This window comes from Equus asinus, chromosome 27 (genome assembly GCF_041296235.1).
Source record: "Equus asinus isolate D_3611 breed Donkey chromosome 27, EquAss-T2T_v2, whole genome shotgun sequence".
Classification (NCBI taxonomy): Eukaryota; Metazoa; Chordata; class Mammalia; order Perissodactyla; family Equidae; genus Equus; species Equus asinus.
The window spans coordinates 1,820,121-1,835,841 of record NC_091816.1 but is presented as its reverse complement, the minus strand read 5'-3'; the positions used below and the strand labels follow the sequence as shown (position 1 = coordinate 1,835,841).

General features: G+C 41.9%; 1 protein-coding gene across 2 annotated transcripts in view; it reads left to right on the top strand.

Annotated features, from left to right (window-relative positions):
* Positions 1 to 15,227, top strand: part of CHRNB3 (cholinergic receptor nicotinic beta 3 subunit) — a 34,174-nt gene extending 18,947 nt beyond the window's left edge. Inside the window, exons 4-7 of one of the 2 annotated variants that reach the window (XR_011498803.1) lie at positions 3,139 to 3,248; positions 3,496 to 4,378; positions 6,450 to 8,225; positions 10,757 to 15,227. Coding sequence is in view for 1 of the 2 variants with exons in the window: in XM_014837802.3 (XP_014693288.1) it covers positions 3,139 to 3,248; positions 3,496 to 4,378; positions 6,450 to 6,584 (1,128 nt within the window). In the remaining variant the exon portion in view is untranslated. Of the gene's footprint in view, positions 1 to 3,138; positions 3,249 to 3,495; positions 4,379 to 6,449 lie in introns of both variants that reach the window. The other variant, XM_014837802.3, reaches the window with a different exon arrangement.
* Positions 15,228 to 15,721: the final 494 nt, after the last annotated feature.

Here is a 15,721-nt window from a genome sequence, read left to right as displayed (position 1 = left end):
CAGGGCTAATATTCCACAAAAAAAAAAAAAAAAAAGAGAAAGTATCTAAAACTGTGATACATCATGACCATGTGGGATGGGTCCCAAGAATGCAAGGCTGGTTCAACACTTGAAAATCAATCAATATAATTCATCATGTTAAAAACTAAAGAAGAATAACCATATGATCATCTCAATAGATGCTGAAAAGCCTTTTACACAATTCAGCATCCATTCATGATTAAAACAAAAAAGCAGCAAACTGGAACCAGAAAGAATCTTCTTTAATCTAATAAAGGACATTTACAAAAAACCAACAGTTGACATAATACCTAATGGTGAATAACTAAATGTTTTCCACCCCAAATCCGGAACAAGGCAAGGATATCTACTCTCCTACTCCTATTTAGCGTCAGACTGGAGGTCCTAGCCAGTGAATTAAGGCCAGGAAAAACAATAAAAGGCATTCAGATTGGAAAGAAAGAAATAAAACTTTCTATTTGCAAATAGCATAATTGTCTGTGTAGAAAATCTACCAAAAAAACTCCTTACACTAAGGAGCTAAGCAAGATCACAGATACAAGGTCAATAAACAAAAGTCAGTTGTATATTTACATGCTAGCAATGAACAATTGGATTTTTTAAATTTCAAAGTACCATCTATAATAGCATCAAAAAAATGAAATACTTAGGTATAAATCTAACTATGTATGTACAAGGTCTGTAAGCTGAAAACTATAAAACATTGATTAAAAACATCAAAGAGGACCTAAATAAATGGAGAGAGAAATGATATTCCTGGGTCAGAAAACTCAGTATTATGGTGTCAGTTCTTCCCAAACCAATCTATAGATTCAAATCAATTACACTCAAAATTTCAGCAGGATTTTTTGTAGACAGCAACAAACTGATTCAAAAATTTATATGGAAAAGGAAAGGAACTAGAATGTCCAAAATGATTTTGAAAAAGGAGAATACAGTTGGAGAACTCACGTTATGTGATTTTAAAACTTGCTGGAGGGGCCGGCCCGGTGGCGCAGCAGTCAACTGCGCATGTTCCGCTTCGGCGGCCCCGGGTTTGCCGGTTCGGATCCTGGGTGCCGACATGGCAGCACTCGGCAAGCCATGCTGTGATAGGCGTCCCACATAGAAAGTGAAGGAAGATGGGCACGGATGTTAGCTCAAGGCTGGTCTTCCTCAGCAAAAAAAAAAGAGGAGGGGGGCCGGCCCCGTGGCCGAGTGATTGGGTTCACTCGCTCCGCTGCAGGCGGCCCAGTGTTTCGTTGGTTCGAATCCTGGGCGCGGACATGGCACTGCTCATCAGACCATGCTGAGGCAGTGTCCCACATGCCACAACTAGAAGAACCCACAACGAAGAATACACAACTATGTACCGGGGGGCTTTAGGGAGAAAAAGGAAAAAATAAAATCTTTAAAAAAAAAAGAGGAGGATTGGCAGCAGATGTTAGCTCAGGGCTAATTTTCCTAAAAAAAAAAAAAAGTACTAGACAGCAATGGTGATCAAGACAGTGTGGTATTAAGGAAAGGAGAGACAGATGAACCAAACAGAACAAAGAGCCCCACATATATGGTTAATTGATTTTTGACAAATGTGCAAAGGTAATTCAATGGAGAATGCTTAGTCTTTTCAACAAACGGTACTGGAACAATTGGATATCTATATGCAAAAACAAAAAAAAAAGAACCTCAAGCCATATTCACATGGTAATAAAAAGTCAACTCAAAATGGATCTTAGATCTAAATGTAAAACCTAAAACTATAAACTTGTAGAAGAAAATATAATAAATCTTTGTGACCTTGGATTAGGCAAAAATTCCTTAGGTGTGACACAATCCATAAAAGATAAAATTGGTGAAATGAACTTCATCAAAATTTAGAACTTGTGTCTTATGAAAGACAGAAGTAAATACTTTGTTAGTTTGGGCTCTTAAACTGTCAGGCTTCATATGCATGGTTTTCTGTAAATAGTCATGCAATTCTTGTGTCCTTTAGATTGTAGCTTTTTAAAGACCCATATCTTTTTAAATTTATTTTCCAAGGGTTGAGGCTCACAAATATTGTCTACAATAGGCAGTGTCTCATCTGGAGTGTATAGTTCCCTCATTTCTCAGGCATCATGCATCTTCAGTATTTTACCATGTAGTGAAGTCGCCCATCTGCTGTCTCCTGAGTTCCTAATGACAAAGTTGGCATCACTGGGCTCCAGGAAGCCTCACACTGGGCACATCCTTCTAACTTTCTGAAATGTCATTTAATATTATCCTACATCATTACTCAACTGTCCACATGAGGGACAGTGGAAGAGAAGAATTTAATTTTCAGGTCAGATTTCATAAGATTCTGGATCCAAAATCTTTTTAAGAACGTCCACTTCTGCTGTAATTGGGTCATCTGTACATCATTCTCTTTGACCTTCATAATCCAATCAATTAATGGTCAGCTTTGTTAATCTGGATCCATCAGCCCTTGTAAAACATGCTAAATGATTTCATTCTATTATGAGGAAAAATAAGTAAGCATCTGGAGGCTAACAATATTAGAAATATAATTTAAAACTATAATTGGGCACTCACAAAATAAATTCAGTTTAGAACTTAAAAGGAAATTCTTGGAAAATAGTTTTTTCATTGGATAAAAGTTATAATGTCATCAAGAGTAGTCATCAGATACTGATGTTTCGTATTAACATACTGGGTGGATGTTTGTGCAAGCCTCTTGAGCAATATTCAAAATCATTTGTACCCTTTATTGTGAGATTAAAATATCACTGGGCCAACTCTCCTAGAATAAACTGAGATCTAGCATTGTTTTTCTTTTGTTTCTTAAGACAAAATAGGCTGAAAAAATAGATCTTGAATCAGTGGCGTTTGTTGCTGAGCCTCCTCGTTGGGAGGTGGATATAGCAATTTTGGACATCCCACATGGGACAGGTGCGCGGGGCTGGGCAAGATCGGAGGCCAGGCTGGCTCTCACTGTATCCTGCAAACTGTGCTGAGTCCAAGATATGGTCATAAGACCCAAAGTGGACGAATTTCCCTTTTTAAATAAAACACTGTACATTAATATAAACTTGAAGATTCCAAAGTCTAATACGTTGAATTTTTGGAATAAAATTACGGTATACTGATTTCATGCAGGAATGGACAGACTACAAATTACGCTGGAATCCTGATGAATATGGGGGAATTCATTCAATTAAAGTCCCATCAGAATCTCTCTGGCTTCCTGACATAGTTCTCTTTGAAAAGTAAGTATCCCAAAAGAAAAGCAAGCTCACTGGGCAGATTAGGACTAGAAATAGAAAAGCCTGCTTTGGGCAAAAAAATTAAGAGAAATGTACAACTTTAAGTAACAAGAGAATTGTTTCTTTTTAAAAAATTGTTTGACACTCTAGTAGGAAAGTAACAAAATATAGATAGTAACGTAGTGGGCGAAAAAAGCTCAATTAACAAGTGTTCAAGTAACCCTTGAGATGAAACTTACTTTTCCTACAGTGCTGACGGCCGTTTCGAAGGCTCCCTCATGACCAAAGTCATAGTAAAATCTAACGGAACCGTAGTTTGGACCCCTCCCGCCAGCTATAAAAGTTCCTGCACCATGGACGTCACGTTTTTCCCGTTTGACCGGCAGAACTGCTCCATGAAGTTTGGATCCTGGACTTACGACGGTACCATGGTTGACCTCATTTTGATGGATGGGAATGTTGACAGAGAAGACTTCTTTGATAATGGAGAGTGGGAAATCCTAAGTGCAAAGGGGGTGAAGGGCAGCAGAAGAGACGGTGTGTATTCGTACCCATTTGTCACGTGCTCCTTCGTCCTGCGGCGCCTGCCTCTGTTCTACACGCTCTTCCTTATCATCCCCTGCCTGGGGCTGTCTTTTCTGACAGTTCTCGTGTTCTACTTACCTTCCGATGAAGGAGAAAAACTTTCCTTGTCAACGTCCGTTTTGGTTTCCCTGACAGTTTTCCTCCTGGTCATTGAGGAAATAATTCCCTCCTCCTCCAAGATCATTCCTCTCATTGGCGAGTACCTGCTGTTCATCATGATTTTCGTCACTCTGTCGATCATTGTTACCGTGTTTGTCATTAACGTTCACCACAGATCTTCCTCAACCTACCATCCCATGGCCCCCTGGGTTAAGAGGCTGTTTCTGCAAAAACTTCCTAAATTACTTTGCATGAAGGACCACGTGGATCGCTACTCTTTTCCAGATAAAGATGAGAGTAAACCAGCAGGGAAAGGTAAAGTCTTCGAAAAAAAGAAACAAAAACACATGAGTGATGGAGAAAAAGTCCTGGTTGCTTTCCTGGAAAAGGCTGCTGATTCCATTAGATACATTTCAAGGCATGTAAAGAAAGAGCATTTTATCAGCCAGGTGAGTAAACGGGTATTCTTATAATAATGCTGCCATTGAGGTGTGCAAGAACTAATATTTTGACATCTATTTATAACAAAATGCTGTCGTTGTTTAAAATGTGACATTATCCGCCATGTGCTTTACACATGTAAAATTTCAAACAAGCCCTGACATAAAATAGGAATTTTAGTATGGGTTTTTTGGAAGAAGTTCACGAAAAACAGAATGAGCAAAAGAGAAGCAACTATAGATTAAGCACTATTCCTTTTAACCAGACTTAATACTATTCACAATAATTCCGTTCTACACTTTAAGTTGGTTGTCCTGGTCTCTGGTAACTTAGCTTTCGTTTTTCGTGGGATGATGGATATTTCTATCCACAGTGTTTAGAAATAAAAGGTCAGAAAGAATCATATTTTTAAATTAATACAAAAATGTAGTGTTACAAGAGATATTTTGGTGAGGGAAGAGGGGGTAGTGATGCAGCCTACAGATTTTTTTTTAAATGTGGCAAGAGTATGGATTTCAGACTCAAAGCAGTCCTGGCCTCTGACCCTGCGTTCTGATTCCGGTATTCCATGTAACGTGAGACGAGCTGCTCAGCCTGAGCTTCAGCTTTCTGAAACCTGCCTTGATGGGTTAATGTGAGGCCTGAACCACAGAAAGTCTAAGACGCGCACTGCGCGCCCAGCGTGCGTGTTCTCAGCCTCGCGATGACGTGAGCAGTCCGGACGTGATGATCCTCCTCTGTCTTCTCCTCATCTTCTGTCCTTCCTGTAAATGATCCTTCTCCAAGGGGATGAGAATACTATTTGACACAAACATCCACTATTAAAACTGGCCTGTTGCTTAAAACAAGTTATACATTCAGGCCAATTTATAGGATTCAATTATTTCTTCTAAAATCGGTGAAAATTAGTGCCAAGAGCCTGAGCCCACAAGTAGACTTACGAAAGAATGCTTTTTTAAGAAATATCCTTCTACATTTTATCCAGACACTGCCTAGTATATCCTCTCTCTTACAATTTGTCATGTTTTCACCTACTGAAAATAATTTTTAAAGCACCAGAAAAACTAGGTGCTGCTGCAGGACAAACCTTTCCGCTGTTCTGAAGGGGTTTTTTTTTTGTTTGTTTCTTTACATCTTTTAAAAATTTGAATAATGATTTGAATAGCTTTTTTAAAAATTATAAAAGTAACACATTATCAATATAAGGGATTTGAAAAATACAAAAAGTGCAAACAAGACAATTAAAATCATTAATAATCCTACCACTTAAAGGTGACACTTTTAATCTGTCTTCTTTGTGCTTTTTCCCCAAAGCTTTATTTCTAAACTTCTGTGTGCGCAGAAAACATTCAGGTTCTACATCAGCTCCTGTGTCCCCTCTGGAACGGCGGGCTTCCTGTCCTGTTCCATCTTTACAAAATCCCCATATAGGAGAAACGGGACAATTATTTTCCCTTGAGAGATGAGAAGTGGCCCCTGTCCTTCAGACTTCCCCAGCCTGGTCGCTGTTCCTGCTCTGACCGTGCTCTGATGGGCTGCTGCCCTTCTCCCCCCACCTCCCTCCCTCCAAGGGGAATTGGCCCCTCTCTGCCTTAGGAATTCCTGCGTCTCCTGGTCAGCTCTCCTCTTCGCAGTGTCCATCGCTCCGGGGCTGTGGCAGCCAGACCCACGTGTGGAGTGGAAGGAAAGAAGGCCTGTGACGTTTGGCTTTTATAAATCTGTGATTCATTCATAAGATCAGGAAGCATGACAGTCAGAGATACGGCTTTTTACTTGTGTGAAAATCAGGCTTTTTCCATTTTGGTCAGCAATGTTTACAAATGCATAAATGATTGTTATTTCTATTTGACATCTTCAGGGGTGAGGAAAGTGTCCCCATAAACTACTTACGGTCTGGGTTTGGGGCCCTGTCAGTGAGTCACGGGAGAGAATCTGAGCCTGGATTATGGGGGATATGTTAGGAGTGTTTTGAAAAGTAAGTTCTGTAAATCCGAATATTATTCTTTTTAAATGCTTTGAAATGAATTCAGAACAGTTGTGCGGCATCTTGAACGGAAGGCATCTTTTTCTCTTTCGCAGGTGGTACAAGACTGGAAATTCGTAGCTCAAGTTCTCGACCGAATCTTCCTGTGGCTCTTTCTGATTGTGTCCGTTACAGGCTCGGTTCTGATTTTCACCCCCGCGTTGAAGATGTGGCTGCACAGTTACCACTAGGAACCAGTCTCCAGACCAATCTAAAGTATTACCATAAACATGAAAGTGCACCTTACAACTGGCATCCAGCTGGCATGTATGCACAGCATCCACACGCACGCGCTCCTTCACAGCGTCCTGATGTTGTTGTCCTTAGAGAGACAGCTTTGTGACGTTCATTTGCCGCAGCCGATTCCTGGTCGCCATCACAGTGGCACGCAAGCAGGACCTGCTCAGGCCTCTGCCGTGGCTCCCCACACGTGCAGGGAGGAGTCAGCCGAGGTCCAGGCCCGAGGCTACCGGCCAGGACACACTAGAAATTGTTGCTGGTTGGTGAACCAATGCCCTCAGAATCTGGAAAGAGGCCTCACTAAGGAGGCCCACCAAATTTCCAGGCGGTCCCCGGGTCAAGCTGTTTGTGTGAGCAGGACCTGGATTTCTTGCATTTACTGTGTCATTGCTGGTTTCGCCTGAGTTGCAAACTGGGCCTGGATGTAGCGCTTCTGTAGCAGGGTGGGCGAACACATCTCAGCAACCATCTGGGGAATCCCACTGGCACAGCAGCACCTAGCACGGCACCCTTGTTATGACGAAGGTTCCAAGATGCCTGGTCACTGAAGTCCCCAAATAGGGCCTTTGTTAAAATGATGTGGCTTGAATGTGGTAGGCCTGTCAGGCGGGCATTCTTCATGGCTTATTCAGAGCCTTATAAAGGATTTCAGATGGTGAAACCAGATCCTGCTGGGAGTTGTGACTTGCTGTAAGGTCACTCGAAAGAACTTGCAATAGAAACAAAGTCATCTGCTACCAGAAGTGCGGTCGGTAAATTCCATCGTCTTCTCTGAGAAAGTTGAAACACTGAACATTCTCTGATAATGGTTTTTTTATGTTCCTGCGCCTAATCTAATCAATTTCAACAGTACCCTCTAGGCTTTCCATTCTGTTTCTTTTTCTTTTTTGGGAGAGGGAGGGTGGCAGTGAGAACATTGAAGTTCTGCTCTCCTAGGAAATTTCAGTTGTACAATACAGTGTCATCTGCTGTACTCACCAAGTTATACGTTACAGCCTCAGACCTTGTGCATCTTACAGCTGAAAGGTGATACCCTTTCACCAACCCCTCCTGCTTCCGCACTGCGGCCCTGGCAACCACCTTTCTACTGTTTCTATGAGTTTAACTTTCTTTTTTTTAGATTTCGATTATAAGTGATAACGTGAGGTGTCTGTCTTTCTTGTCTGGCTTATTTCACTTAGCATAATGTCCTTCAGGTGCATCCATGTTGTCACAAATGGCAGGATTTCCTTCTTTCTCGTGGCTGAATAATATTCCGTTGTGTATATACACTACATTTTCATCTATTTATCTGTTGACGGACACCTAGGTTCTTTCCATACGTTGGCTGTTGGGAGTAACGCTGCGAGGAACATGGAGTGCAGATGCCTCTTCAAGAGAATGACTTCGTTTCCTTTGGAGATACTCCCAGAAGCAGGATTGCCGGATCATATGATAGTTCTATTTTTAATTTCTTGAGTAACCTTCATACTGCTTTCCATAGTGGCTGCAACAGCTTACATCCCCATCAGCAGTGCACGAGGGCTCTCTTTCTCCACGGCCCGGCCACCATTTGCTCTGTCTTGTCTTCTTGCTGATGGCCACCCTAACAGGTGTGATGTGATAGCTCCCTGTGATTTTGATTTGCATTTCCCTGATGTTGAGCACTATTCATGTATCTGTTGGTCATTCGCATGTCTTATTTGGAAACATGTCTTTCCAAGTCCATTTATATTGGGGCTGGCCCGGTGGCGCAGGGGTTAAGTTCGCATGTTCTGCTTCAGCGCCCGGGGTTCACTGGTTCGGATTCCTGGTTCGGGCATGGCGCTGCTTGGCACGCCATGCTGTGGCAGGCGTCCCACATATAAAGTAGAGGAAGATGGGCACAGATGTTAGCTCAGGGCCAGTGTTCCTCAGCAAAAAAGAGGAGGATTGGCAGCAGATTTTAGCTCAGGGCTAATCTTCCTCAAAAAAAACAAAGAGAAAGAAAAAATAGTTCATGTATAATTGGGTTATTTGCTTTTTTGCATTTCCGTTGTATGTGTTCCTTATATATTTTGGATATTAACCTCTTATTGGATATGTGGTTTGCAAATATTTTCTCCTAGTCCATAGTTTGCCTTTTTTTCATTGTCCCGGTGGCTTCCTTTGCTTGCAGAAGCTTTTTTGCTTGATGTATCATGCTTATTTATTTTTGCTCGTTGCCTTTGCTTTTGATGTCAAATCCAAAACTTATTGCCAGACACTTTCCATTCTGTTTCCATGTGTCTCCCTGCCCCTCTGGGTGAACTTCAGCCCCACCCCATCTCCACTCTCTCTTCAGAGAGTCTGTTCGGATGCTCTTGGCTCTCCAAAATTGCTGCTACCAAATCCTTCCTTGCTGTTAGCTTGAAGCAGTGGTTCTCTTTTCCCAGTTATAATTCCAAATCCCTTTCTGCATTGTTTTGTTTTCAGTATTTCTTATAAATGGTTTGCGGTTGGAGCTTTTTTAGAACCCAATTTAAGGGTTTAACCCACTCATGTATATTGTTACCACCAATATGTGCAGTCTTATTCATGTTGTTTTGTTTAGTGTTTTCTGCAGAATGTTTTCTTCTTCTTCTTTTTCTCCTTTTCAGCTTTGACTGAGTTTTTCGGTTCCTTGTTTTCCTCTAATGGTTTGAAAGTTATGCATCCATTTCTATCATTTATTAATAAAAAATTAATTAATGCCTACAGCTGCCACCCCCTAAACAATTCCTTTAGTACCTTCACTTGCCCTCTTTCTTTATTACCTTTTATATTTTGTCTAAATCATCCAGAATTTTAGTCCCAGATTATTAATTTTTAATATTACGTCTCTTTCTTCAGAATAATTTATTGACAACATGGCCACAACCACATTATGAATAATTGATTGTTTTACTCACGTCTTGGCTCCCCACTTTTCTTATCCTGAGTTTTCCTCCTTCTCTGACGTGTTTTGTTATTTCAGAGGAGTACATCTCTAAAGAATTCTTTTAGAAAGGGTTAAGTGTGGTAACCTTTCTGAATCCTTGCATTTCTGAAACTGAAATTTATTCTGCTTTCACAGAATAGATGAGCTGCTCACACTCCCTGAGCGCAGATTCATTTTCCCTCAGAGCTCTGAGGACGTTAGTCTGCAACGTCCCGTGTGAGAGACGAGGATGGTGAGGCCATCCTTACTCCTTACTTCTGGAGATTCCTGTGTTTTCCTTCCTGGAACTCTTAGGCTTTTCTCTTTCTCTTTGGACTTTAGAAATGTCCCCTGTATCCTGCATGTGTCTATGTATAGGACTTTCTCTCTCCTTCTCTCTCTGTTTTGGCACTTGATGACTGATGTCTTTCTCCAACTCATGCAAATTTTCTTCTTATTTCTTTTGTTGTTTCCTGTCCTCCATTCTGTCTCTTCTTTCCTTTTGAAATTTCTGATAGAAGGATCTTGATATTTCTGGATCTGTCTTCTATGTTTATTAGCTTATTAACTTTTCTCTCTTTTTTTTATGCTTTTTTTTTTTGGTGAGGAAGATTGGCCCTGAGCTAACATCTGTTGCTGATCTTGCTTCTTTTTTTCCCCCCCCCATAGCCCTGGACATAGTTGTGTATCCTGGTTCTAGGTCATTCTAGTTCTCCTATGTGCGATGATGCCACAGCATGGCTTGATGAGCGCTGTGTAGGTCTGGGCCTAGGATACAAACCAATGAACCCCGGGCTGCCATAACAGAGCGGGTGAACTCAACTGCTCAGCCACGGGGCCAGCCCCCTTTATCGTACTTTTTATTTCGTCAGTTTTTCATATGGTTGACTTGATGTCACAGCCAACTAATCTAATCTCCAGTCATTGTCTTTTCTGCTGTTCAGCCCACCTACTAAGGTGGGGATTTTGTTTGTTTGTGGATGAATCATGTATTTGACTTCCAAGAACTCTAATTCTTCTTTTTGGGTGTCATACCTTCTGGAATATTTTGGGAAATACTAATTATAGTTGCTTTGACGTCTTCTGCTATTGTTTGCATTCACAATTTTTCTTCAGTGGTTAATTCTTCTGCTGATTTTTGAGACTTTTTGTGGTGGTTTTTCTCAAACTTTGGATGATTTTTGATCTGTTTAGTCACCCAACGGTGAAAACTGTTTCTCATTGCAGGAAACCTGGCCCCAGTCTCTTCCCTTTACTGTCTGTGTCCAAGCAAGCATTTCTCCAGGGTGTGTGAGTAGCTCATCTTCTGCATTTGGGGTCACTCGTTCCTCCGTAGCCAGAAGTAACCTTTGGCACTGCCCTGATTCTCTGACTCCAGTGCCCAGTCTGGATTCTCATGTGTCACAATGCCCACCTTCTCGGGGACGGACAGCAGAAGCCACCGTGAGAGCAGGGAGCTGCCGCAGCTGCTCTGGGACCTCCACCTCATTAGTCAGTAATTGCACTTCCTCTTTAAGACCCCCCCGTGTATAATCTTAGGATTTTTGTAGGGTTTTTCTAGAACGAATTATTTCTTTGATGATCCCATCTTTTCTGCATGGGACCACATTCCACTGCTCTACTAAATTTTACCATAAATTTGATCTCATCCGTGCTACATATTCCAGCCGCTCCCAACCAATCTGGTCTATGAAAGTACGTCAGCCAGCTTTCCAGTGTTGTCATGGATTTGTTTGCATTTAACGTTTCTTCTGAAATATCAATATGGTTTGGAGGAAAAAAAAGAATAAGAAGGAAACACATCAGCCAGCCATTTGATACTAGAAATCTTTTCTAAATCCCGATTCCTATAGACACATCTGATTGTCCATGGCAGCTGGAACACTGAAAAATCGCCAAAGGTGACATTCTACCATGAGAAAAGGGTGGATCTATTTTAAGGACTCTGAATAATCTTGACTTTGCAGACTGCTGAATGCTGGACGTAGATGGGGACTGGAAAGATGTTTCTGTTGAGAATAGAATTGCTAATTTATTGGCAAAAAAAAAAGTGAAGCATGTCTTGAAGTTAATGACCCACGTGTGTTAGACTTGGGAGGAGGGTCAGGCTGCTGGATGTGGTCCTCCCACCTGGCTGTCTGCAGTCTCCTGGACATTTCCAGTAGTCGCCAAGCTGCTTTTCCTGCTTCCAGTCAGATCTCCATTCTGTTCGTACCAACTGGCCCTTCTCCTTTTCATACCTAATCTCTCCTTCTCTTGTGCCCTGGATCCCTCCACTTGGAAACGCTCCTTTAATTACCCTCCCTGTCTTGTGTCCAGGCCTACAAAGTGTCCAGATCAGCTCTATTCTTAGAACAAACACAGAACCCAAGTGAACAGAAAAAAATAGAATTTTTCCAAAATAGCCTGGACTGCTTTTTTAGAGAGATTCATTCCATTCAAATAACCCTCAAAAGCAATTCTAAATTCCAAGAGAGAAATCACGTTTATATTTTTTGTGTTTAAGTAATATTTAATATGGTCAATGTATTTGTTTTCAGTGGATACCAAATTTTGTACTATAAAGCTGTATTTTTATGTACTATCACATTATGGAACATTGGGGCTCCTTGTATGATCCACATATTCATTACTTTTCTGCACATTTTATTGAATTTTTATAAAGGAGGCAACATAGTGAAGCGGAAACCAGGACATTAGAACTCTCAGGTTCTAGACCAGCCATTACCTAGCCATGTGAGCTGTGGGGCCTTAGGAGAGTCACCTGCCCTCTCTGGGTTTTAGTTTCCTAGTCAATAACAAGAGGTTATGACTCATGACTTTTGAAGCTCTCTCCTGCTCTAAAATTCTGTACTTCAGAGATTTATGCTAGAGCTTTCACAGTTTTTAAATGACACAACCTCTAATTATAACTTTGTTTCGTAGGGAAAATGTAAGCTACTCCATCACTGCTTTAGGATAACATTTGCAGGGAAAAATTGTGATAAAAAACAAAAGATTGGGGGCCGGCCCTGTGGCTGAGTGCCTAAGTTCTCCCGCTCCGCGTCGGCAGCCTGGAGGTCACCAGATGGGATCCTGGGTGCAGACCTCCGCACGGTTCATCAGGCCATACTGTGGTGGCGTGCCACACAGAAGAACTAGAGGGACCTACAACTAGAATATACAACTATGTACTGGGGCTTTGGGGAGGAAAAAACCATTCAAAGATTCCCTGCCTCAAATCCCTGATGGGAATGTGGATTCAAAGGGCAAGTCACGGTTTTCTTCCCTTTATTGAGAACACTGTTGACTTTAATTCATTACTTAACTATGTTAAACTCATTCATTTGCTAAGTAAATGACATCACTAATCTTAGAAAAATGCGTTTAGATTTGAATTCGGCTTTGACTTTTAAAAATGCCGCATGAGACACTTTCCACAGAAAGCCTCTTTCTGACTAGGCAGAAATACAGCAAAGGTCAAACATTTATTCGTGTGCAGGCAGCCTAAGCCTCATTGCGGCTAAGGTGGGAGATGATAAGAGTTCAAATAAAGAAAAGGGTAAATACTTATATATCACAATAACCCCAAGGAAGTAACCGTAAAAGAGGACTTTAAACCAGAGCAATTTTAATTTCAAATGTGTAGCAAGAAAAATCTTCTGTGGGCAAAACCTGCCGGCTAATTCCAACAAGTGGATGTTGCAAGACCCATACAAGTCTCACTACACGTGTCAGCACGGGGGACACACACATGCACAGACACACGCAGGCGTGGACACACATGCACAGACACACGCATGTATGGACACACAGCTGTCCTAACTTGCTCTCCTGCCTTAGGGTCTCTGCTCACACCTCACCTCCTCATGAAGCCTTCCCAGAACCCGCGGCCCCCACTGAGCTCCCTGCCTCTGAAAGCCTGTGACGTCTTCAGCCTCCGCTCTATAGTTTAGAATGTAATTGTCCTCTATTATTTCACTGAGTGAATTTTATTTCCTTAGCTATATCATAGCATATCCTCCGTTATATCCCCAACAGCATCTAATAGAGCGGAATACATGGTCAAAGTTTAATTAATAGTTGTTGATTAATTAAACTAGTACCAGAAAGTTTGGGTTGGGTTATTTGTCTAAAATGAGGACAAATTTACACTCTTGCTCAGTCCCTCCCAATATTTTCAGCTGTGTGTGTATGTATGTGATTTTCTGTATGCACTTTTAAAAAACATTTTCTTACATTAAAACATTTCTAACATTTAACGTATTATCATACGTTAAAAAATTAATAATTCCATATTCAAGTTTCCCTAACTATCTCAAGAATAGCCTAAATTCATAGCTAGCTCATCTAAAGTAGGATTCAACTCATGGTTTTATGCCTCTTAAATCTATTTTAATTTCTTTCTTGTCACTGACTTGTTGAAAGAACTAGATCGGTTTTCCTCAAGAATGTCTCAGTTTTTGGATTTGTCTGGTTGCTTGCTTCTGGGGTCATTTAGTTTGTTCCCCCGTCTCCTGTATTTCCTGTAAATTGGAAGTTACGACTGTAATTCCAGGTCAATATTTTTGGCAGAATACATCATAGGTATGATATCGTATTGTCGGGGTAGACATGCTCTCTGGCCATCTCATCACTGCTTTGAAGATGAATCCCTGGATGGAGATGATGCTGGCCTGCTCGCTCTGTCTGTCCAGAGGTAAATTTAGTGGCATAGCCTGTGGCCATACACAGAGCAAAGCTATAAAGACTCTTACCTATGACCTTGGTCTCTTTAAAGATGTTCTCTAACCAGCTACGTTAGAACACTGTCACTTCCAAACAGTAATATTTTTATGCTTGGATGGACCCTTTGGTTGTGTCACAATTCCTTCTTGGAATCACCTACTATTCTCTGTTAAAGTAAATTCATTTAATTAACAGACATGGCAACTACCATTTATATTTGATCTCACATATACTCCTTCTTTGTATTAAGACTTTCTGTTCAGTATGTCAATAAAATAATAGTGAAAAAAAAGTAACATTATTTCTTTGGTTCATGGACAGTCTCAGGTTCGGAAGCACCAGCCGAGAGCAGCAATATACCCACTGGTATACATTGTCACGCCTCCGGGCAAAGCCACCGCTGTTGAGGCAGGGCAGTCCGGCCTGTTGTAGAATTAGGCAAGCCTCTGAACGCTCTGGGATGGGCACAGCTTTGGGCAACAAGAGGAGATCCAGCCAGGCCAGAAGAATGCAGCAGCCAAAGGGAAATCATAGGAAAAAATATACAAATTATGAAGATTAACTCAGGCAACCTTCTAAACAGCCCTTGAAGGAAGCACTAACATCATCCCGTTTACAGATGAAGGTCCTGGATCATCACCCAGTGAGGGCATGGTGGGCGTGGTGTGGTGTGTGTCTGCCCCTCGATAAGCCTGCTTAGCATGTGCCTTCTTGGGCCTGTGCACCAAACCTACACCCTCCAGAGGGTTCCAATTTTTCATAGGGGTTATGGGCATTTTGATAGGGAGAAGTCTACACTGGCCTGTCCCTCACATTACAGGATGCTTAGCACCCTTAGCCTCCAGGCCCTGAGTGACAATAGCCTCCCCAGTCACTGTGACAACCACAAAGCCCCTTTCAGACATTTCCAGCACCACCTGGAAATTGTGTGTGTGTGAGAGAGAGAAAGGGATGCAGTAGCACTACGTCTGGTTGAGACTTCCTGGATGCTGCTGAAGGGTTCCAAAGCTGAAGGGCGGATGGGCAAGGGGAGATGCTCCCACGTTGTGCCCCTGTTCTCATCTCCCTGTTCCTTCCCTGCACACAAGAGGCACACCCTAGGCCCTGGGGGAGGTTGGAGCTGGGTGGAGACAGCCTGCCTCTAGTGATGGTGCCTCCATGGTTCCCGGCACCTACCTCTTCCTGCTCCCACGTCTTGTCCTTTGTTCCACCCTGACTTTGCCCCCCTTGTTCGACCTTGCCCAACAGAAGGTATCAAAGCCCAGGTTGTTTAGTCAAAGGCTGCAAACTCGTGGCCTTGCACGCAGCTTTTTTTTTGGCTAATGCAGAGACTATTTTTGTTTCTTAGTTGCCACATTTTAAAACTAGGAGATTTTATATAAAAAGGTGGATTTTCAGTTTCTCTTGAAAAATGAGAAGATCAAGCACCCAAGCCCATGTTCCAGCATGATGACAACAGACTGGAGCTCAGTGGGGAGCAAATCA